Source organism: Gopherus evgoodei, chromosome 10, assembly GCF_007399415.2.
Source record: "Gopherus evgoodei ecotype Sinaloan lineage chromosome 10, rGopEvg1_v1.p, whole genome shotgun sequence".
Classification (NCBI taxonomy): domain Eukaryota; kingdom Metazoa; phylum Chordata; order Testudines; family Testudinidae; genus Gopherus; species Gopherus evgoodei.
Window position 1 is genome coordinate 36,267,154 of NC_044331.1, and position 25,697 is coordinate 36,292,850.

At 39.4% G+C, this 25,697-nt stretch overlaps 1 protein-coding gene across 4 annotated transcripts in view; it reads right to left on the reverse strand.

Annotated features, from left to right (window-relative positions):
* ETFA (electron transfer flavoprotein subunit alpha) overlaps positions 1–25,697 on the reverse strand; it is a 48,783-nt gene that overhangs the window by 15,560 nt on the left and 7,526 nt on the right. For 2 of the 4 annotated variants that reach the window (XM_030577419.1, XM_030577422.1), the window contains exons 2-9: positions 23,099–23,248; positions 19,457–19,538; positions 19,261–19,343; positions 17,595–17,694; positions 16,250–16,360; positions 14,997–15,101; positions 14,143–14,211; positions 12,361–12,443 (exon numbers count right to left, since the gene is read on the reverse strand). In XM_030577419.1, the coding sequence (XP_030433279.1) occupies positions 12,361–12,443; positions 14,143–14,211; positions 14,997–15,101; positions 16,250–16,360; positions 17,595–17,694; positions 19,261–19,343; positions 19,457–19,538; positions 23,099–23,248 (783 nt within the window). The remainder of the gene's footprint in view (positions 1–12,360; positions 12,444–14,142; positions 14,212–14,996; positions 15,102–16,249; positions 16,361–17,594; positions 17,695–19,260; positions 19,344–19,456; positions 19,539–23,098; positions 23,249–25,697) is intronic. The other 2 variants (XM_030577423.1, XM_030577420.1) reach the window with 2 other exon arrangements.

The following is a 25,697-nucleotide window of genomic DNA, read 5'->3' on the forward strand; positions in this document are numbered from 1 at the left end:
GAATAGCATACAAGGGCAAAAAGTGGAAAAGTAGAGAAGCATGAGCAAGACAATACTAGCAAATAACAGTTGTATTTAAATTAAAGAGGTGCTATTTGGGGAATTGGGGGCAGTTCCATCAGGGCAGTGATGGAAATGTGTAAAAGCAAGGGGAGGACCAGCAAGACACACATCCCTTGTGCTCTGACTCCTCTGGAGAGCTACAGCAGCAGCCAGAGAGGATTCTGCTTGTGGCTGGGGAGTTTGTAACCTGCCCAGACAATCACACAGTAATTGCATAAGCGTGAGAAAGGGGGAACGCAGAGGCCCAACTCAAGCATTCATCCCTGGCATCTCTTAGGGCTGTAGCAGCAGGTTTGAGTCAGAACAACTCTAAAGAAAGAGAATCGCCACTTAAAGCCCTGATTTTGTTCTATGCACAATCTGGATTTTGACTCAAGTTTGAAGCAACCAGAATTCTAGGCTCAGCATAATCTTTACTCAGATCTCTTCATAAACTACCAGTTTAGAGTCAAATTAAAGTACCCAATCCTGCAAATGCCTGCATCTGTAATTTTCACTCCATGCATCTGAAGAAGTGGGTTTTTTACCCATGAAAGCTTATGCCCAAATAAATCTGTTAGTCTTTAAGGTGCCACCGGACTCCTTGTTATTTTTGTGGATACAGACTAACATGGCTACCTCCTGATACTTAAGCCTTAGTCGAGTAATCCCAGTAAAGTCAATGGAATTTCTTACACAGAATTTTGTAGGATTGCATCTGAAATCCATATATCCAGTTACACTAAGTTTTATGGACTGTCACCTACAGGTCATTATACAGCATACCAATAGGTCAATGCAGAATGTTTTTCACATGTATATAGATCCCCAAGTTATTTATGAAATGATGGATTTCCTAAATGTGTCATGTCTTATGTTACTTGATATTTATTTATAAGATTATTTTTAAAATGCCCAAGGCTGCCTTAGGGCAGTTACATTTGCTTAAGGGAGCCACAAGAATAATTTTTATTCTCATTTATAGAATGAGTGGGAATTCTCTTAAGGTACTGTTTTGTATCTTGCACAAGTGTAACACAAGATGAGGTAGCTGCTTTGCAAGTGTGCTGTCAGCTCCTATTGATTTTCATCCCAACTTTTGAATTATTTTTAAAATCTTTAGCATACATCAATTTGTCATCATTGCAGTGGCATGCTTTTAAACAGCTAGTTTAATGAACCCTTTTGGCACATGTACTCTTTCCACAGACAGCCCAGAGATTTTATTTTCTTTGAAAGAGTGAAAGGACAATAAAAATAGAAAGAAATCTTAGTTATGAGAGTTACTTCACATGAAGGATCCCTTCCAATTACAAGCTATTAACCCAATAAAATATTTTATGGCTTGACACTGGTTATATATAAACACTGTATCAGACAATTATTCCAAAAAATGTACTAAGCAATAGTTGAATATCTTGCATTCAGGTAGCGGAGGTTATTAAACAGTACACAAAGTATTGCAGTTCCATCCAGTCCTAATCTTTTTCACTTAAAGAACCTTTAAGGACTTTGATCAGCTAGGGCATGTAATTACTCTTAAGAAGCATGTTTAGGGTGTCTGCTGGAGTACAGGGCCATACAGCATTTCTTTCTGCTCTCCTGGGAACTGCACATCAATTGCTTTCAGCTAAATGCACTCACATATGAATATTTTAGTACAATTTAATGTTTCTGCACCAACCCCAAAGGAACAGAGCATCAATTTGTGAACACAGTTCTCTTGGAGTTAAAAGCCATGCTGGATAATGCAGGATGAAAGGGTTGTCAATCTTCAGCTTTTTAGCAAGTCAGAGAAAGGTAGTCTGTAAATTCAGTCCCAGCTGCATACAAACAGCTCTCTAAAGTTTGCTGCTACAGAGCTACTTTTCAACACAAGTGAATTTTCAGAGGAGACAGTCCAAAAAACAAATTTCCTAAGCATGGCCATTTTTCCCAAAGCTATTCCCAGCTGCTAACCACCTAATGACCTCAACTCAACCATTTATACAATAACAAGTGCGCCTGCTGGTCTGTTAATAAAATACCCAAATGTAATGCACAAATAACATTCCCACAAAGAAGCTAACTATAGGTGTGAGAACATAAGCAATTCACCATGTGCTCGGTTACTGAAACTTTAGCTATCTCAATATGCTCCTGTACCTATGGACAATTAGGAAGTAATGAAAATTTTGTCCATACAGCTGTTGATAAGCAGGTAGGGGGAATACTATTAAAAAAAATGAGTATGTACAAATAAAGGAGGTCCGGATGACATGCAGCCTAGGGGCCTAAGGGAATTAACTAGTTCACTTACTATTAGCAATTACTTTGAAAGGGAGTCAGAGATCTGAGAAAGAACATGAATACTGAAACAACAATGATGTGGTACCAACCTCACCCCCCAAAAAAGAGAACAAGCTTCATAGATACCATTCACCAGATGGGACAAGTAAATAATCTCAAGGAAAATAATGGAATACATATTGAGAAAAGAACTTGTAAGCACCTAAGTGAGTAACAGAACCATGAGCCATTAATATAAAGAATAAATCAGGCTACACAAAATATTTGATGCTGTTTTCCCCTAGTTTAATAATGGAATTAGATTAAAAGAACGCAATAAATACAATAATGCAGCATTGAAGTATATGATGTTGCCTCAAATGGACTGAACAAAAAACGGTCAAAAAGTGTGATGCATCACACAAAAGAGAGATTGTCTAGTGCAATGCTTCATAGAAAAGCAGATTTTCAGTCTTCCTTTAAATGACCAAAGTGATAGAGCTTCCACCACTCCCCTGGGGAGACTATTCCACTGCCTAATGTATCTCAGCACCAGGAAATGTTTCCCTACTATTCAGGCTCTATTTTCCCTTTCTCAATTTCATCCTGTTATTCCTAGTTATATGGATGTACCTCACTTAAGGGTTTGTCTACACATGGAATGAGAATATCTGCATCATAGTTATTGTGCTTTAAATGCATACCCTACCTTAATCCAAGTTAATTCTGAAATGTACACAAGTCCCAAGTTGCTGTTCCCCATCCTTGGTGTTTGTGCTCGTCAAATATTTTAGACTTACATCATAGAATATCAGGGTTGGAAGGGACCTCAGGAGGTCATCTAGTCCAACCCCCTGCTCAAAGTAGGGCCAATCCCCAGACAGATTTTTAACATCCAGTTCCCTAAATGTCCCCCTCAAGGATTGAATTCATGGGTTTAGCAGGCCAGTGCTCAAACCACTAGTCACATCTATTAAACCAGGGTTCTCAACCTTTTTCTTTCTGAGGCCCGAACAACATGCTATGAATATCTCCACAGCCCACCTATGCCACAACTGTTTTTCTGCATATCCAGCAGATTAAAAGCCCATGCCAGCATTAGCAGGTAGCAGCGCCCTTTCCCACCCTCCAGCTGTGGCCCAGACCTGTTGCAGCAGGGGGAGGGGCACCTATCCTGCAGCCCCAGCCCCGGAGCTGCCATGACAGGAAAAGGCTCCTCTCCCCCACAGCCTCAGAGCTGCTGCGGCGGGGAGAGGCACCCCTTCCCTCCAGTGCAGGTGCTGCTGTGGGAGAGCGAGCTGGAGAGAGAGCTGGGCAGAGTCTTCTCTCCCCACCGCAGTCCCGTAGCACTCTCCTGCACCCCAAACCCCTCATTCCCAGCCCCACCCTAGAGCCCACACCCCCAGCTGGAGCCCTCACACCCCTGCATCCCAGTCCTGAGATTCCTCTCACACTATGAACCCCTCAGCCCCACTCCCACCACATGAATTTTGTTGTGCACACTGATATGAAGGTGATGTATCACACATCACCTCCACATTGGTGCACATAACAAAATTCATTCTGCATCTGGGTGGGAAAAAATAAAGGGAATACTGCCCGGGACCTCAGGCCACAGAGGGGCCCGGACTTTGGCTTCAGACCTACACAGCAGGGCTCAGGCTACAGCTTCAGACCTATACAGCAGGGCTCAGGCTACAGCTTTCTGCCCTGTACTCCAGCAAGTCTGATGCTGTGCCTGCTCTCTGGTTTATTGTGGTAGACTCCCTGAAACCTGCTTATGGCCCCCCAGGGGGCCATGTACCCCCAGTTGAGAACCGCTGTATTAAACTATACCTATTTAGCTCATTCCGTTTTTCCCTCCTAAATCAATCGCTCCCATCACTAGATAAATGTTTTGTTCTTTGTGAAGTTCCTCCAACCTGTTAATGGAAATATGGGGTAAAATCCTGGCTCCATCCAAACCAATGGAAGCTTTATCATCAAATTCAGTGGGGCCAGGATTTTACCCGCTGTGCTCAGACCTGAGTGCAGTACTTCTGCAAGTGGTCATACCAGGGCCATAAAGGATTACTACCTCTGCTCTGTGATGTGTCTCAACATACACAATCTTCAACTACAAAAGCTGTTTATGTATCACATCACATTGCAAACTCCCATCTAATGGGTTTCAACTATTATCCCGAAGTATCTTTCTGGACTTCCTGCTTTCTCTCTCCCACTTAGTCTTGTCATCATTTTTCTTCTGAAATATTAGTTGCAATGACAATAGAATTATTCATAGATTCCAAGGCCAGAAGAGAACACTGTAATCACCTAGTCTGACCTCTTGCATAAAAAAGGCTGCAGAATTGCCTCCAAATAATTCCTAGATTGTATCTTTTTGAAACGAGATTGAATGTTTTTGTAAGATTGTCAGTGATGGGGAAACCACCATGACCCTTGGTAAATTGTTGTAGTGGTTCATTACTCTCACTGTTAGAAATGTATACATTATTTCCAGTCTAAATTTGTCTAACTTCCACTTACACTTCCAGCCACTGGATATGATAAACCTTTCTCTGATAGATTGAAGAGCCAATTATTAAATATCTGTTACCCATGTAGGTACTTATCAACTGTAATCAAGTCACCCATTAATCTTCTCTTTATTAAACTAAAACAAATTGAGCTCCTTGAGGCTATCACCACATGACATGTCTTCTAATCCTTTAATCATTCTCAGGGCTCTTCTTTGAACCCTCTCCAATATACCAACATACCTCTTGAACACCAGAACTGGATACAGTATTCCAGCAGCAGTCAACCAGTGCTAAATACGAGGTAAAATAACCTACTTGTCTGGAGAGTCCTGTTATTTATGCATCTAAGGGTCGCACTAGTTTATCCCTTTCTAGCACTGCATGGGGATCTCAGTCAGCTGATCATCTACCAAGACCTCCAAATTTTTTCAGAGTTACTGCTTCCCAGGATAGAGTCCACCATCCTGTAAGTATGGGCTACAATCTTTTTTCCTAGATATATGCATTTTAATATGGCTAAATGTATACTGTCTGCTTCCACCAAGCTTACAAGGAAATCCAGATTGCTCTGTATCAGTGACCTAACCCTCTCCATTAATCTACCACTCCTCCAGTTTTTGCATTTTTGTTCCAGGGTCATTAATAAAAATGTTAAATAGCATCGGGCCAAGAACCAGTCCCTGTGGGATGCCACTGGAAACATACCAGGCCTATGACGATTCTCTGTCTATAATTGCATTCTGAGACCTATCAGTTAGCCAGTTTTTAATCCATTTAATGTGCGCCTATGTTAATTTTATATAGTTCTGTTTTTTGTAATCAAAATGTTGTGCAGTACCAAGCCAAATGCTTTATAGAAGTCTAAGTATATTACAAAGTTGGTTGATAAAGGTAAGTGTTGCTGTAAGCTCAAAAAAAGATGTAAAGTTAGACAGGATCTATTTTCCATAAACCCATGTTGATGGGCATTCATTATATTATGACTACATTATCTTGCTTAGGATTGATGTCAGGCTGACAGATCTATAATTACCCAGGTCACCATATTTACCCTTTTTAAATATTCGCACAAAAATATTAACTTTCTTCCAGTCTTCTAGAACTTCCCCAGCATTCCAAGGTGGTGGAATAGTGGTGCAGTGCAGTGAGCTCCTAAGCCAGCTCTTTTAAAACTCTTGGATACAAGTTATCTGGACCAGCTGATTTTAAAATATTTAACTTCTGTAGGTGCTGTTTAATCTTCTCCTGAGATACTAGAGCAAGGATGGGCCTGAGGGCCGCATCAGGTTTCAGAAATTGTACGGTGGGCCGGTTAGGGGAGGGTGGGCTTCCCCAAAACAGCCAGGCATGGTCTGGGTCCAGCCCCTATCCGCCCCCCCACACACTTCTCGACCTCTGACAGCCCCCCCCGAACCCCTGCCCCATCTGCCCCCCCGCTCTCTGTCCCCAGACCCCCCACCTCTAACTGCTCCCTGCCTCCCCATCCAACCCCCCTCCTTCCTGGGACCCCCTGCCCCATACAATCACCCCTTCTTCCTGTCCCCTGACTGCCCCCTGCACCCCTCCCCCATCCAACCACCCCTTCTCCCTGACCACCCCCAGAACCCCAACCCCCATTCAACCCCCTTGTTCCCCACTCTCTGACCCCCCCACCCCATCCACACCCCCAGCCCTCTATCCAACCCCCCTCCCCCACTCCCTGCCCGCTTCCCATGCTGCCTGGAGCACCGGTGGCTGGCGGCGCGGCTGCACCAGGACAGGCAGCCATGCACCGTGCAGCTCAGAGCACCAGGTCAGGTTAGACTCTGCAGCTGCGCTACTCCAGGAGCTCGTAGCCCCACTGCCCAGAGCGCTGTCCATGTGGCAGCATGGCTGTGGGGGGAAGAGGGACAGCAGGGGAGGGGCTGGGGAGTAGCCTTCTGGGCCAGGAGCTATGGGGCCGGGCAGAATGGTCCTGCGGACCGGATGTGGCCATGAGCGGTAGTTTGCCCACCTCTGTACTAGAGGAATTGAAAGTGTGTGTTATATCATGATATGACTACATCATCTTTCTCCCCCACAAATACAGAACAGAAATATTCATTGAACGCGTCTGCCTTTTCTGCATTGATAATTTAACATTTCCATCTAGTAATAGACCAATAACACTGTTCGAATTCTTTTTGCTCCTAATACACTTTTAAAAACGTATTATCCTCATCTCTGCTGGCCATAGATTTCTTCTCTTTATTAAACTAAAACAAATTCTATTCTTGTGTTCTTTTGCTTCTCTTATCAATTTTCTACAATCCCGAGCTTCAGATTTATGTTCATTACTATCAACTTCCCCTTTCTTCCATTTTTATATACACATCTGCATTCACTTCCCCTCTAAACCAGGTCAGTTTTTAAACCAATATGGCCTTCTTCCTCAACTGTGACTTTTGGATGTATCTAGTAAAGTATTCTTAAAACAATTCATAATCACTATTCATATTTTTTTGATTAAATTAAGGAGATGGAGAACTTGCAAGAAAAGACTGGAAAAAAATTTCACTAAATAGCTTGGATACATGACAGCTAATGCGTATAGAATAATTATCTACAAGTATATGAAAGGTGTCAGTATCAAAGAGAGAGGAGTTTTAGGGTAGTCAAAGATGAGATAAAGGGATGAAAGAGCAAATACATATCTTCCTCCTACTAATGAGATCATTTTAGATTCTGAAGGGGTAGCTTTCACTGTTTTCCCAAAGACTACTCCACTTGCCATTTAAAACTAGATTGGACTCCTACAAGCAGAGGCCATGCTGCTCTCCTTAGAATCATCTCTCCCAACATTTCCTAGGAGAACAGTTTCAGCATCTACAGAGGAAGCAGGCTCCCACAGAGTTTCAGGGGACAAAGTCAGAACCAAGAGGGGAAGAAACTATGGGATGCCATATTCTCCCCTTGAATACCTAAAGCAGCAGCTGTGCATATCTTTGGACTTGCATTCCCTCACATATGCCCAGATAAATGGTAGGCCTAGCCAATGGCAGCACAGCTCTTGTAGAAGTTATGCAGCCATTGTGAAAAGGGTAGCTAAAGAGTAGCACAGAGGCACCAAACCTCTGCGGGATCTGCTGATCTCTTTCCTGAAGATCTATAAGGCTGGAAGGTCACATCACCTGCCTCTCCTATAGCGTCTCTAACCCTCATCCAGCCACCCCAACTTCAAGGTTTTGCAGGACATCACATAAGGTTTACAACAATTTGCTGCCCCTCATATACCCTCTCTGAAGGAGCTTACAAGTTTAACAGCTTCAAAATTCAATAGCTTTAATGATTAAATTCTAGACAGAAAATCCTGCCATGTGCCAATTTAAGAACAGCAGCAACACTGCTAATAGCTCAAAGCTCCATGAAACACCAAGGTGTTCTTTTCTAAGTGGAATACTATCATAAATGGGACAAAAGTACTTGTTTTCGTGTATCTAAACAGTTAATAAACACAGTTTGATTTACCTACACACTAGCTTTTTGTGGACATCTATGCAAGTGGTATATTTTAATTGCATAAACTGAAATCTCTGCTTCAGAACAAAATTCCCCATCAGTTCAGCAAGAATAAGTTTCCTGTTTGGGAATGCAGTAATTCTCCAAACCATATTACTGTCATGAATATTTACAATCTAAATGTCTAATCAAATATTCAGGCATTCACAAAAAGACCTGTAACGAATTGAGTATCCAAAACTACTTGAATTGAGTGTCCTAAAAAGAGAGTTAAAGGAAAAAATAAAATAATAAAACACACCACTAGTAAAACAGGGACAGCATATGGTACTTATTTTAAGGAATAAATTCTGTACATTAGCAGAATTTTTATATGGTCAGTGTAATAGAAAATGACTCTTTTTGTAAACAACATACTCTTAAAGCAAAGAACACAAAATAAGGTTTCTTATCACTAATTAATATTAAATTTAATTGGATAAATAGGATTTTTCATTAGTAAGAAAGATTTTAGCTTAAGGTTCAGCAGACACATGCTACTCCTTATGCCTAACAATATTCTCTGAGTTCACAGATAATCTTAACACAATTTGCCTCCTTATCTATAGGCTAAAATGCCCAGTAGAGGAGTTTTTATTTGGATATCAAAAGTTTCAAGAAAATATTGCTAGCGTAACAGACATTTGGAGTCAACAGTAACAGTCTACATTAAAATAAAGTAATAAATCCCAATGTTGTAAAAAATCTGGGACAACAACTCAAAAACATACAAGAGCAACATTACAAAAGCTCCAGTCAACTATAAAATGCATGAAACTCAAGAATGAAAGTACCGTATATATTCGATCATAAGCTGGTTCGTTTATAAGCTGAGCCTGCCTCCCACCCCCAGATGGATAAGTAAAAATGGAAAATTTTTATAACCCCTTCATAAGCCGACCCTATAATTCAGGGTCAGCAGACTTTGGCTCCCAGGCTATCAGGATAAGTCGCTGGTGGGCCGAGATGGTTTGTTTACCTCCAGCGTCCACAGGCATGGAGATAAACCTAAGTAAACAGTGTCCTGGCATGCTAGCTGCTTACCTTGACAGGCTGGGACAACAACTGGTGGGGAATTTTTTTTTGGGGGGGTGAGGGGAGAAGCTGAGAGTCAGGGGAGTAATCCATGTGACCACCCCCAGCCCGGGACCCCCACACTCTCCCCATCCTATCCCTTCCCACCTTTTCTGGGGAGGATGCCTATGGCCTGGCCACAGCCTGCTCTGGGGGGCGGGGCCAAGCGGCACGGCCACAGCCTGCCAGCCCCAGAGCTGCAGCTGCTTCAGAGGCTGTAGGGAGAGCAGAGTGGTCAAAAGCAGAGAGACTCTGGCCTTGCCTCTTCCCTTCTTGCTCTGCTGCCTCTCCTTGCTCCCTCTGTTGGGGGGAGGGGCAGTATCCCACCTCTACATCTCTACACCCGTTCATAAGCCGACCTTCTTCTCTGGTGCTTCTCTTTAAAAAAAAAAAAATCGGCTTATAAACGAGTATATACGGTAGATGATTTTACAAACGCAAAGTTATTGTGAAAGTTAAAAGTGTACCATGAAATGTACTGCACACAGAGCTAAGTCTCATGTCCAAAATGGAACATCTGTATTTGAGTTTCTTATTCAACTAATTTTTCCAGTCACTGAAGAAAAGTGAAAGGTTTTATGGAAGTTTTCTAGGAACATTCCAAGAAGAATGTGTGTTGTTTAAAAAACAATAAAATTGGCCACATGGTCATATATTGGCATATTAGCATTTCAGAAAATGCTCTTAACTGTGCAAAAAAACCTCATAAGACTGTGGGGATTCACAGAGTGTCCTGTTATGCACTAGCTGAGCTGCATTCTTAAATCTGTAGTCAGTCAGCCAAGGAAAAATTAAGGGTCAAGGACCAAAATTTCTCCCCTCTCACCACATCCACAGAAAAAAATAAGGAAAGAAAAAGACGTATCCCAGAGCATTACCAATTAACAGGACGAAAGCACATCCTTGCATTAGCAGGCAAAAAGAAGCAAGACTCACACCCTTCTTCCCCTGCCTCTGAGCTCTCAGAATTAGTCTCCACCTTTCTAGTCTAACAACAAACCCAATTCCAGATCCATCCCAGTCCCCCACTGGGGCCATGCAAGCAGATATAAATAGAATAGCAAGAGCATACACTGGAACACTTTTCCCCTCAAACTAAAAAGCACAGACCTCTCACAGTCCAGCTGTTTTTTGTAGCAGAGTCATTTCCTGCTTTTTACAACAAATACAGCGATGCATGATTTAAGTCAGAATTCAATTCTATCTAATCCGAGTGGAAAACTAAGGAATCAAGTAATGTGATTACTTAATATACAAGGTTGTTTTGTGACTGCACTCAAGTAAAAAAACTTTCAGAACATACTACATTACAGGCTCCTGCTAAACTATCTTCATAGCAAAGCTTGCAGTCACCCCTTTCCGATAACTGTACTGTACCTAGTATCCCTTTATTCTATTTCAAAGAACCCAATTATATTACTTTTCTAGGTGAACCTCCTCTTCAGTTATAAAGACATACTCTCTAGCTAAAGAACTGAAGTGACTACAAGCTTAAACTAGTTAACTTTCAGTAGGAAAGATTCATTGGAGGTCAAGCACATGCATTTTTAGACCTTTTCACATCTAAGATATGCATGCATTATGGTACAAAATTCTCTCTTCAGACTAGTAACTCTAACCTTTTTACTATCAGTTCAGCTTGGTTAAATTCCAATTTACAGATAGACAATAAAAATAGTTTATGTAAGTTACAGTATATTTCATTTTTGACCTGTCATTTGGGACTATAGCTAACTTGGAACAATTCTTTCAATTAAAAAAAAATTTTAAGTTTTAATGCTCTATACAACTGCTTATTTTTAAAAGCATTTAAAGAAAATGAGTAAATATAGCAAAATGCTGATAAAAGGATTTCTTAACTGTCATTTACATTCACATGGTTGCATCAATTAAGATTAATTTATTGACAAAATAGTAAGCCGTGTCTATCCACTCCAAATTATTGTGATAGTCTAACTACAGTCAGCAAGACTATATGAGTTTCTTATACCTTTTACAAGTTGCTGATGTGATCAGTCATCTGGAGTGAGCCTTCTCCCTCCAAAAATTAGTCTTTTCCATTCCAACTTTTCATAACTGCCTCTAGGGCTGAAGATCAAAAAAAGCTTAGATGTCCTTGTCTCTAGAATGCCCTCTAATGCTTCCATGATCCTTGCTTGCTTGCATATATATACCTGTCCCTGGAAATTTCCACTACATGCATCCGACAAAGTGGGTATTCATCCACGAAAGCTCATGCTCCAAAACATCTGTTAATCTATAAGGTGCCACAGGATTCTTTGCTGCTCTTCCATGATCCTTGACTTTTATAAACCATTTCACAGCTGAGATGTCCCTGAACTAGCATTTTGCAATATAGTCAACATTCCTTGTTTATTTCCCATTAACTTGTAATCCAACAGGCTCTCTGATGCTTGATGTTCTGGCATTTTCATCTGTTGCACAAGATTTGCTTAGTGCACAGTGCAACAATTCAGTCAGAGTTACCTAAGAGCTTAGAACACCACATCATTAGCATGCATATGAGGAACAGCTCTGTAAAGTGCCTAACTACAGAATTACTAGTTAAGTTATAGCATGCACAGAATTAGAAGCCAATGCCAGCAATTATGGCATTCAGTAAGTCAAGGACTTCTCCTTGAAAGATGCAACAAGTTCACATAGATAACTGAAAGGAATTAAGCATACAGACACCTACTTGAGGTAACTTGCAGAACACTTCAGGTGAACAATAAGTGGAAAAAATGTTACACCAGGAATTCTGCTGTTATGACCTTAAAATGCAAGGTGCATTTTTTATAGGATGTACTTGGATGATGCTGCTAGGTTCAATATTAAATCTTGACTCATTATATTAGAAATACATGATTATATTTTTATTAATGATATGGAATACATACAGTTCTCTTATGAAAAAGATAGATATTTCCATACTTACTGGTGCTACTATTTTGCCTGTCTGTCCAACCTGCATGTCATTGGGAACAAAGCCAGCATCAACTGCTGCACGGGAAGCACCGACTGGTTGAAAGAAAATATTTTCAGTGTTTTCTCTTAAAATATTAGCTAGTAAATTTAGTTTGCATATTAGCAAAGAGTCCCATGCTATGGAATGTATTTGAAAATTTCTCTCCTAAGATTATATCCTTATAGTACTCTCTCTGTACCACTGATTGAAGTTTCTAGTTATTAAGTGCTAATGCATTTCATAAGCAACAGGAAATCCCTACTCCTACCACCAAAGAGTTGTATATTTAAGTCTGGCATATTTCCACCCTTCACTTCATCAAAAAAATATTTGCACACAAGTGCTTTCCCCTACTCTTCACCTACCTTATATATGTTATGTTTGTATCACATCATGCACCCATGGAGATAAGAGGTCAGTTATAAATGTTTTGCTTAAATTTAAGTTTACAAATAAAAGAAAAATCAAAGTGTCTAAAGCAGGTGTGGCCAAACCATGGCTCATAAGCCACATGCAGCTCTTTTACAGTTAAAGTGCAGCTCAGAATCCCCAAGCCTCCTCGCATTCTCCACGTACCATGGGGGGGGGGGGAGGGGGCAGGGGGGGGGGAGTAGAGGCTTCTTCCCTGTGGTGGGGGAGTTCTCAAGGCTTTAGCTCCACACGCGGGACACTGGGGCTTGAGCCATGTCTGTTGGGACTCGGGGCTTCAGCAGGAGCACAGCTGAAGCACTGACAGGCATGCCCCATGGGGGAGAAGCCCCGAGCCCCAGCAGGCATGCCCCACGGGGCTGAAGCCCCGAGCCCTGGCAGGCATGCCCTGTGGCTCTTGAACAACTGAAGATTATCGTATGCAGCTTGGAGAGTCAGTAAGTTTGGTCACCCCTAGTTTAAACATTGCCTGAAAGTCAATTTCGAACAAAACTATGTTGGAAAATATCTACTTATTACTGTTACATTTAAAATCTAAAAATTACTACTGCTGAATAAAGAGAAAATATTTTTTTACTTTTGTATATTTTGCCACCACATGATGCAGTCAGTTTTTCCTGTCTGTACCATAGATTAACGGAGGGGAAAAACAACTTAAAAAAAAAATTTAGAAAATGTGACTGTAAAACCACAAAAAACTGCCAGGGGAGCTCTGGTGCAGATGCAATACCTAAAGCTATTTTTAATTCACTTTTTTTTGACTAGATTAAGTTAAAGGGTGCGCCTTTTAGTGACACATCACCTCATCATCTACTCAAAAAAACGATACTAAAATGTTACAATGGCTAATATTAATCTTTGGGTTTTTTTTAAATCATGAACAGATACAAGTTTACATTTAGCAAAGACATAATTATACTTGGATATTCAAAATTACTTTAATGTATTCCATTTTCATTGAATGTCTGTATTTGAATACCTATGCTTTACATAGCAAAGGAGTTTTGAATTCAAAACTAAGTGATATTACCATTTAAAAATATGTATGAAAAATTTCCTCATGTTGAGTTTTTCTGTTTACAAGGTACCATTCAGATATTTCACCAAAACTCATGCAGCCTGAAGAAAAGAGAGTGTTTCCTTTTTACAGTGTTAAGATGTCATCAATGGCAAAAACATACCATAATGCCTATATAAAAAGCAATTTTACATCAGTAGTTGAATGGGATTTTTAAAGACTATCAAAAAACTAATGCTATCAAGCCTTGTTCTTTTGTGTCAGTTTCAAACACCCACAATTAAAACAAGAAAATTTTTTTTTACCTGCAGCATGCAACTGATCTGCAAGGTCATATAACAGTTTGAAGTTGTCACCACTCTTCAAACCTCGCCCTTGAAGGTAAAAAAGGAAGGAGACATTTGATATTCTGTTCAAATACCTTGTAATAGAGAATGTATGCATACATGACGCACATTACCAATACTTGTATTCACAGAGGCACTCAAGTACTTTTTGCAAGGGGTACTTTTGACATTTTAGTCAACAGTTCTAAGCACCCCTATGAATCTTGAAAATAAAAATTTTAATTCATACAGATTTTGCTCTGTTCCATTTGATTAATATGTGGTTATTTCTTATCCATACATCAAACACTGCCCTGTCTTGTTTGCCTCCTTATTTGTCAACAGCATCATCAATTCTCTCTAAAGTCTGGGAACAGGATTTGTTGTCAATTTGTGCTCCCTCTGCTGGCTTTAGTTATATAGTTCTCCTACTGCAGAGCAAACTAATACATAAAAATACATCATATAACTTTATTTTCTCGCTTGGGGATAGTGCGATTAATTTTTAATTAACAGATAATTCTTGAGCTATTGTACACTGGTTGTACTAATTTTAATGCAAGTCACATTTGGATCTAAAAATATTTGCATAAATCTCTTTACATTTCCAGAGCTGCTAAAAGTGATGATGACCTTAAAATATGTCAGCATTTGTTACTAGCTTTCACAGTTTGCTGTTTACATGATGTTGGGCATCTGCCCTCTTCCCATAAAGAGAGCTACATACTGTAAATAAATAATATCTAGACACAGCAGAGCAGGTCAGAGATGGAGTTCTGCTACAGCGATTAGTTTAACTGAAACTCAGCACTACTTAAATATTATCTACTTACCACCCGATACGACCACCTTTGCACTCGTGAGCTCTGGCCGATCACTTTTTGTTAGCTTCTGCTCAATCCATTCCGACTGACCAACTGGTGATGAAGCCGTTACTGCTTATGTCACGATATTGTAAAAAGTACATATTTCTTAATTTTTTTAAAACAGCAATATTTTTTCTGCTTTAAGCTAAAGGACTACATAAGAAACTAAGCGAACAAGAATCCATTCCAGCATGGATTCTATTCATATGCCTCCACACTGTGTTTGAACTATAAGTCCATTTATTAGCCTCTAAGATAATTTACCTCCGTATTATACTTATAGATCATTTAAATTTTATTAGTAGTACTACATGCAAAGTTTACTGAAAACTATTTTCACTTTGCCTATTAAACTGGACTAAAATGAAGGCTTGTAATATACACACACAATGTATCTCCTTAGAAGCAGCTCAACTACTATTAAAAAAGAGAGAGAGTCAAACTGCTTAAGTGATCTAATGACAGTGCAACATGCTAATATTCATTGATCAGAGTTGAGCTGACAAGGTCAATGCTGGAGAAGGATTCAGAGGCGGTAGCTCAACATCCCTGAATATTTTCATTGATGAGAAAACGCAATACTTATCATAGTGCTACTGACTCCCTCTGGCAGATATATGGAACAGTCTTGAATGGCCCCAGACCAAGAAAGGACACATGTGACTAAGGCCTTGTCTGTATCCAAAGTTGCATTGGTTTAACTGAAAGTGTTATTTTGAACTAGTTTATTTAAAACTGGTGCAAAACGCAGTTTGGGACATTCAATCTGATTTAAATCTTTTTATCAATTTATCTTAATATGATAAGAAATCAATGTACGCTAAATTGATAAAGAACTGGATTAAATCAAATTCTGAATGTTCACACTGTTTTGCACCAATTTAACCAAATTGTTTTTTAAAGCAATTTAAGCTTAAACTGGTTCAACTTTAAATATATACAACTTGTAAGATTGCTGCAGCACAAGGCCAAAAAGCATGCAGAGTGAGTGAAATAGTTACTTGGTATTAAGACAGGTGTGATCAGAAGAGGAGAAAAGGCAAGTGGACAGACAATATGTATCTTTCCTTTGCTGGCAAAACTAAAAAGTACAAGCTCTTAAGCACAATACAAAGATTATTACAATTAGTTTGCTTTGATAAGAAATGTTGTGAACTCAAGTTATGCTTTGCACAAAACTAAAACCAAAAAGATGAAAATATATCAAAGTAAACACCCACCTTTTTCTACAGTAGCACTACCACCATTCACTGGTGCAGCTTCAAAAGAGGTTCCCCGTACAGAAAACACTTTTACTTTTTCATCACACTTCACAGTACACAGAGCATTTCCTAGGAAAGATATCATTTTGCAAAAAAACACAGCACAGAGTATCAGTGAATCATAAGAAATACTAGTGCTTCTAGCAGAAAATGCAGTGTTTAAAAAAAAATCCACAAGATTCTATCCCTAAAACTGCAGTTTTAGGTCACCAAAATCAGAAAATCAGGAGGCTGAAAACTGCATTTTACAAATATTTTAACATTTCCTTCCTATCACACACAATTTGAGAAACGCGCCAGTGTGGAGAAAATGCTTTTCCCCTTTCTGATCAGAGCAGCATGACTGCATTCAAATGAGCTCTCCACCTTTAGGTATTTTTACATTTCAAAGATCAGGATTGTAACTTCACAACACAGTATGAAGAGCCTCCATTTTACGAACAGGTCTTTTAGAAACTGTCACATGACTTAAGAAAAAAAATCAATCCCACTACATCAAACATTAAGTCAGTTAAGATATCCAAGACCAAATCTTTTTCAATTAGGAACAGTGGAGGGGAAAGATATGCTAGAATATCAGCTACCGATTAAAACAAAAAACAAAAACAAAAAACCCTTAAATCTGTGAATTACAAGGAAGCAACTTAAAATGCATTGCAATTCATCTATGTCATGTCTCAAATGTAATATCACAATTACCACAAGATACCATGTAGGCTAAGGAAAGAAAATCCTTTCACAACAAAATTTAAGAAACTGGCTAATGAGCTCATGTCTAAATTTAAAAAATTAAAACATAGGATCAGACAGGCATTAGAGAACTATGATTGAAGCAAAGACTGCAAATAATTACTAAAGAAAGTCAATTATATATTACAAATAATCAGATCAATGTCTACATAACTACGAAAAATAACCGTATGGATATCTGAAATCAGAACTAACGCTAGTCATATTAAATAAAGTCAGACAGTTATCTGAATGTCTTACACATTGCAAAATCTGATCAGAAGTACATTAACAGAGAAATACAATATGTATGAAAAACATCACCAGAGATCATTAATTAAAATGCTAGATCTGGTTTTTGAGCTGCAATCCTATAGTACCAGGGAAAATTCTACATGGTTTTACAAAAATAAACTTCTTTTTTCTAGTTTCATTCTGGTTAACCATAGCGATTTAGGACATTATCTTGAAATTCCTTTCACATCCCAAGTTGTAGTAATGGGAGTTTTGGTAACACAGGTAAGCAGGATCAGGTCCTTATTGTACAGCATACACACAGTCTTGAATTGCTCACCTGCATAAATAGTTCTCACAAAAGTGTCAGGTGATTTAATCTCAATGATGTCAGAAATAGGGGCAACATCAAGTTTAGCTGCCACTCTGGGAAGAAGATTCTAAAAAGTTAAATATGAAAAGTTAGCAAAATGTTCTAAATGCTGACAGGTTGTACCCTAAATAAGTAAGAAAGTTAAAATAAATCTGCTTGTCATATGAACTATAATTAAGATACATTCAGTGTCCCAATTTTAACTTTTATATAATGGTATCTGTGAGAGGACGCACAAAACCATAGACTTCTAGTATGGCTACTCATGTAGCCTTTGCAGTCAAATGAAAGCCCATTACTGTAACAACATTAGAAATTTTATGAGACTTACAGTAAGTAAACCCTTAATTCAATATGTTGAATTATGATGCTTATTTGCTTTAATAGTTTAAAACTGAATATAGATGCCATTTGCTCCCAAAATTGACAGTTATGGATTGCTGGATTCTAATGAGTAGGGTTGTTGGGTTTTTTTATTTTTATTTTTTAAATATATGTAGAAGTTATTTCCCAAATACCAAGAATGAGGAACAAATCTGTACTTGAGCAGACACAAAAAAACCCTCCTATCTTAAAATTACAAAATTTAAGAAAAACACTCTTTTTTAGTATATAGTTGACTACGAAATGTGTACTTAGCATCCTCCCTGATGTTTTTAAATATAGAAGCAGCACAAATCTTATATGTAATAAGGAGGACAAAGGGTTAAGTTCTTCCCCCGACTTGTACAACATGCACAAAATACGGGTACACTTCTGGTACCTTTAGTCATGTTAAGTAGTACCTTACTACAGGAAGAGATAAACTGAATTACTCCCACAGAAAATTACTACTCAATGTAAACAAATGTGTCAGAGTTCGACATTAGGAGAATAGGAGATCTTACGACAAGAAAGCTGAAGCTACCATTTTTAGCCAGCTAAATATCAAGTCAGAGCTGCCAAGAAAATCTGCATTGGGACAAAAAGCATCTAGAGAACTCTATGAACAAAACTAAAACACTTATAAAGACTGATACTGATAGATGAGCTTTCGCTTGCAAAGGGAAGCCAGATCGAATTACTCATGGAATACTTATGTGGAAGACAAAGTAAAACCAAAATAAATAAATAAATAAATAAGAAGAGAGAGTTGCACTTACATTTTAAATATAAAACGGAGTTAGTTAGCAGTTTTCATGCACAATTAGAAAAAATTTTACACTCTAGTCTGCATTACTCCATAGACATATGTAAAAAAACCCAAAACAGTTTAGTGCTAAAAGGCCTGCATGCTTTCCTTCTTCATCGATGCAAGCCACACAACTGAATACAAAGTAAAATAAAAAGAGCTACCACAGTTAGCTTTTTATACTAGTCTCTCTTTTTGGACAGCATAAATAGGAACTAGAGATATGAAACGATTGTTTTATTAAACATCCACATAGAAAACAAAATTTATCTATGACTAATATATTACAATTAAACACTTCCTTTAAATTGCTCCTTTACACTGCTGTAACATTTCAGAAAAGTCCAGCATGGCTACAGAATATATGAAAAGTCTTTCACGGATTTCTGACTCACACTTACGTATAGTGGCCTCTTAGCATCATACATGCTACACATTTGTGTGCGTTTCTTATCTGCTCACCTTCCCAAAGGCAGATGCTCCAGCACAGATGTGTGTGTAATTAAACTGTTTTTGAGTTGCCAAAATCAATGGAGTCAGCTCCTCTGAGGAAAAACATGTCACAGTTTACAACAGTCTCATTTATAATTTTCAATTACAGTTTTCATTGCTAAGAATGACACCAAACTATTTTTGGCTGTATACAAATAATGCTCACCTGGTAGAAATCCTTTGTATACATCATGCTGAGCCACTAGAACTTTTGCAATGCCCTGTACTTTGCTGAGCTCTTCTGCTACCTATGATTACAAAAATATTAGTAGTAGTATTACACCAGCACCTAGAGGCCCAATTGAGCTTAGGGCTCCAGGGCACTAGGCACTGTGCAAACAAAGGGTACGTCTACACTACCTGCCAGATCAGCGGGTAGCGATGGATCAATTTATTGCATGTAGTGTAGACGTGATAAATCAATCCCCGATTGCTCTCCCATCGACTGCTGAACTCCAGCTTGGTGAGAGACGGAAGCAAAGTCGACGGGGGAGCTGCGACACACCACGAGGACGCAACGTAAGTAATCTAAATTCTCATAGCTGAAGTTGCATATCTTAGATCGATCCCCCACTCCCACCCTCAGCGTAGACCAGGCCAAATAGTAAGAGACAGTGCCTTCCCCATAGAGCTCACAATCTAAATAGACAAGACAAAGACAGGAGTGAAACAAAAGCGTAGATTTGCCTGAGGTCACATAGCTGGATATTGGCAGAATTCACTGGTACAGAACACAGGACTCCAACTCCCAGTCCAGTGCCAACATACTAGACCAGTGGGCGGCAAACTACAGCCCATAGGCCACATCTGGCCCACAGGACCATCCTGCCTGGCCTTTTAGCTTCCGGCTGGAGAGGCTAACCCCTGGCTCCTCCCCCACTATCCCCCCTCCCCTGCAGCCATGCTGCCGCACGGGGAGCACTCTGGGCGGTGGGGTTGCGTGCTTCTGCAGGGCAGTGCAGCAGTGTGTCTGGCTCCAGCCAGGCAGCGTGGCTGTGAGACATGCTGCTCTGACCGACATGGTAAGGGGGCCGGGCTGGGCGGTTGGATAAGAGGCAGGGGTCCTGGGGGGCAGTCAGGGAACAGAGTGTGGTTGGATGGGGCAGAGGTTCGGGGGGGAGGGGGGAGAAGAGAGGAGGCAATCAGGGGATGAGGAATGGGTGGAGTTGGATAAGCATGGGAGTCCCGGGGGGGGGCGCCCGTCAGGGAGGTGGATAGGGGGCAGAGCAAGTCGGGGGACATGGGGAGTTGGAGGGGCCAGGGGCCCCCAGGAGGGACCAGTCAGGGGACAAGAAGCAGGGGGATTGGATGGGTCGGGGGCAGGAAGTGGGAGGTGTCCGAAAGGGGGTGGGGGCCAGGTTGTTTGAAGAGGTACAGCCTTTCCTACCCCACCCTCCATACAGTTTTGCAACCCCAATGTGGCCCTCTGGCCAAAAAGTTTGCCCACCCTTGCACTAGACTATGCTGCCTCTCCAATATAAATACACACTATTTTTGAATAAGACAAAAACTGCAAAAGAAACCACCATAAGACAAGTTAGCCTCATGTAAATAGTAGTGTGCAATAACCTTATGTTATTACATTGGAACTACAGTTCTCAACAGGTGTGGGACAGTGAGCCTTCAAATATTTCAATAATTACAGTAAAATTGAAATGCCAGCAATGCCATATGCTCAAATTTGGCCCAGTCACTCTTACTGTGATGAAGCAGTGGGCAGGGCAAATGTGAATGAAAGGCACTGCTATCTGGTCTTGGAGGAGCCTCCAAGTTCAAAAACAATTCTAAGGTGGGATCTGAGTTAAAGAAGGTGGAGGAGAGCCCCTACAAGAGTAGAAACATTTATTATAAAAGTGATCAACAATTACTATGAAAAACAGTCAGCCTAATACTTCAACTGATTTAATTGAATTATTCAAGAGGTTAATCTTACTTCGTCTGAAATCAATGAGTTTTGCCATTTATTTCAATGATATAGGGCTTATGTTACAAGTGCTAAAGAAAACAAGCAGTGATGTAGTCCTCTGGTTAATTACAATAGAAATCGTTTGTACTGAAGTCTGACATTAGCTGTTGAATTGCTGTAGGTTTCAGATATGCAGTTATGTTTTTGCTGTATTACATACACAAAAGCAAATTTTAAGCTACAAAACAATTATTGCAAATCACATTGCGGTGTATTGATAGAACCGTGTTAAGACACTTGCATTGCCCCAAACAACACTACTTCCTTGCTTTCCTGAAGGGTTGAGAGAGAGAAAACCAAAGGCTGTAAGAGAGGAAACCAAAGCGGCCACTACATAACAATTATTTATGTATGACAACTTTTTTGTCCACTTGTACACATTCTTACAACTTTCTTTTTAAAGTTCATGTTATATGCAGTATAATTTTCTAAAATAACTTGGGTCACCACCACACACAACACATGGAGTACTGAAAGAGAACAAGTTTCACCCATCACTATTTAGTTATGAGTGCAAAAAGTCTCCAAAATAAAAGGGGTGCAAATGGAGGTGTTACAAAACGTGAACCAAACAGATTTTTCTAGAACTCGGTAAATGTTTGCTCCTGGTCTCAGACCTAGAATGTCAGGTTTTAAATTTAAAACCAGTCTTTACAGTTTAGTTATAATCCCTTTTCTCGAGATTTGTGACTAGAGAGGATGCCGCAACTTTAATGTCACTTGCCATGTGTATGGTTCTCTAAGATAAAACTTATCACTACAAGAGAAACAATTCAGCACACACTCAGTAAAATTTTACAAATTATCAGACATGATCAACATCACTTCCACAGTCTTTATACAGTTAAACTGTATTGACCTGTAGGTGTCAGTGCTAAAAGGCTATTCTCGAAATCCTTAGGCCTTGGCTACACTGGCACTTTACAGCACTGCAACTTTCGCGCTCAGGGGTGTGAAAAAACACCCCCCTGAGCGCTGCAAGATACAGCGCTGTAAAGCCTCAGTGTAATCAGTGCCGCAGCGCTGGGAGCCGCGAGCTACACCCGTAGAGGATGTGGTTTACGTGCAGAGCTGGGAGAGCTCTCTCCCAGTGCTGGTGCTCCGACCACACTCACACTTCAAAGCTTTGCCGCGGCAGCGCTTTGAAATTTCAAGTGTAGCCATACCCTTAGTGACAGTGTAACAAAACTGGTCTTCTATAGACTCTTCAGATGATTCAAGCAACAGTACTGGCAAGCACACAAGGCATTGGTTCTCTAATGTGTAATATGCTTTTAAAGTCAGGAAACACTAACATCTTAATCATACACTGTAAACAAATCCTTACATTAGTAACACCTTTGATTGTTAACAGTGAGATTTTTTAAAAGTTCTATTTGTCATTCTTTATGCTCTGTTTACTTTTTGACATTTTCACAGAATGGACAATAAAAGTCAGTAAGCAAGTTTTGCTTTCAGATTCTTAGTGCTGCAATACCTGGATTTCAAACTTTACAGGAGAATATTTGTTTTTAAATAGCTATTTAAACTGGAATTTTAACATTTTGATTGGCCTTTGGATTTATAAAAACTTCACTTAAGAAGAAAAATTTAAGTTGAGAGTCCCTTTTAGCATAGTCACTTTAAAAAAAAAAATACAACCCACACCGTATATGCATATTTTCAGTTTCGAAGAGCAACAGTTTAAATGCAGGACATTTCCTTGGGACTAGTGACCATTGGTATAGCTCCTCCTACTTGGATGTCATTCTTGAAACTGATTCAAGTCTTGTTTGGTTTACTTAATGGTAGTCACTACTTTTTTTAAACACATCTAGAAAGAAAAATAATCAGGTTTCTTACCTTGTCACAGTTGGTACCAGCTACTAAACAAGATACTTCACCTCCAAGCTGCTTTGCTGCAGTGATAGCATTTAGCGTAATAGGTGTAAGAGACTCATTTGTGTGTTCAGCTATTACCAATGTACTTTGAAATCGCTGGAGCAATGAGGCCTTAAAAAAAAGAAAAGAAAAAAAGAGGAAAACACACAGGGTTACAATTAAATGTGGAAGGAACAAACAGTATTTTATAGTATTTTACAGAGAACACCTAGTGCCTTACAGAAAGCATTTCATTTGTACAAAACGACATTAACCAGTAACACTGAACAGACCAACTGAACTAACAGATGGTACTTTCAAACTGCTTTATTAAAAGTACCAAGCACTAAGCAAGTGACTATCTTCTGAACTTCAGATACTGCACATATACTGCATAGCCATTTTGAGATGATAGGAAGACACTGGTCAGGACTAGGGATAACAATTTATAAACTAGATTTTTAGGTTAATTGATCAGTCTGGTTAAATGCCTTAAATAGTTTGTTGAGCATATGGAAGTAATTTAAGAATTTGGATGGTTGTAGGATGAAATCCACAAGGGAAAGGAAGCAGGACATAATGGAAGAGAAACAGAGGATACTTGCCTTACAGCAGTGTAAATTATTTGCTTGAAACAAATAATTTTTTCAAACAAAGCTTTGACTAAACTCCTAGAGAAAGAACCTGCGTTTATTTTATTTTTAAAAAAATACTGTATTCTTACTTTGCCTTTATTAATTGTTGGGAATTGGGAAAACAAACCAATAATTAGGGTCTTAGGCAGGTTTGCAGTCTAAAGAAACCTTAATAAAAAAGTCTATTGGACTGTATCAGACTTGAAGCTAAGTAATATATTTTATTTTAAAATGTTCAACTCTTTTCTGATGATTCAAACAATATCCCATCAGAGTCCAATATAGCTACTTAAAATACTTACTTGACCAACCTACTTACTAGACTCTCTGGTAATTCTTTAGAACTTGTTCTGGAGCACTTTACAAATCAAACAAAATTGCAAAAACAGGCAGAGGATCAAATTGAAATGAAACAAAGGATTCTAAACACTGTTACTTTGTTTCACTACGTTTCACTAATACTTCAGTTCAGTTTGACTACAGCCTCTTTACATACCAGAGGTTAATTTAGCCAAGCACTGGCCACTCACAAATGATACACAAAAATCACAGAACATTATTGCAGGTAGCCTTTTGGGTTAACTATATGGACTGGTTGCCTAACAGAGTGCATTAAAAAAAAAAACCCAAAAAAACCCCTGCATTATTTTGCAAAGAATTTAAGTCACGATATATTTAAGTCTCTCCCTATAAACACATAAGACTATGTAAGATAGTAACCAGGTATTTCCTGCACACCTAGTGCCATATAGCCCCACAAGAACAATGCACCCAAGATCCTCCAAGATCTTCATTATTGCATGGGAGGATACAAGGGAAGAGGTATCAGCTGCCTTCACAGTGCCACTTCTTACCCCTGTCCGAGGACACTCCCTAGAGTCAGGGACCTTTGGAGTCTGCTCAGGAGGTAATACAGCTGTCCTAACAGGTTCAGGAAAAGAAGCTGCCTGGGGCCAAAAGGTGGTATAAAGGTACAAGAGCTACAGTGGGTTCTGATTATAAACCTTACCCCTTACGTCAGGGGTAGGAAACCTATGGCACGCATGCTGAAGGTGGCATGCAAGCTCATTTTCAGAGGCACTCACACTGCCCAGGTCCTGGCCATTGGTCTGGGGGAGCTCTGCATTTTAATTTAATTTTAAATGAAGCTTCTTAAACATTTTAAAAACCTTATTTACTCTACATAAAACAATAGTTTAGTTATATATTATAGAAAGAGATCTTCTAAAAATGTTAAAATGTATTACTGGCACATAAAACCTTAAATTAGAATGAATAAATGAAAACTCAGCACACCACTTCTGAAAGGTTGCCAACCCATGCTTTACGTTAATATTCCTAACATGATAGGAATAGAAATGACCTATTGGAAATTCCGTGCAGAAAACCTGAGTTTTCTTTCCCATCCCCTCAAAGGGGAACCCAGAAGTTTTAGGAAGTAAAATATCCAAAAGTGAATACAGAAGATGGAAGTAATCAATGACTACCACCACTTCACCATTGACATGCATTATTAAATTGCAGTTTCTTTCAGGTTTTTAGGTTTCTATTCTTTAGGTTTGTTTTAGTCTACGAAGTTAAAGTATCATTTATTATTTTGGTGCTTTTCAGATAGCGAATGCTGGGATTTTAAAATACTGCTGAGTGGGTACAACATATACTCATACTGTTTTTGCAATGTTTATGACCTATAATGCAATTGTAATACTCTTAGAAATCTCAGTCATGTTGCTCTGTAATTACTGTATAATAAAAATACAGGTGCATATGGATCAATCAGCTGCCTAGCCTAAGTTTTAAATGTGTGTTTTTAATTCATGTTTGAAAAAAATTACCTTCACATCAAAGACTTTTGCACTCAGGGGCAGCTCTAGGCACCAGCAAAACAAGCAGGTGCTTGGGGCGGCATAATGCTGGGGCCCCAGCTCAAACCTGAGGCAGTGTCC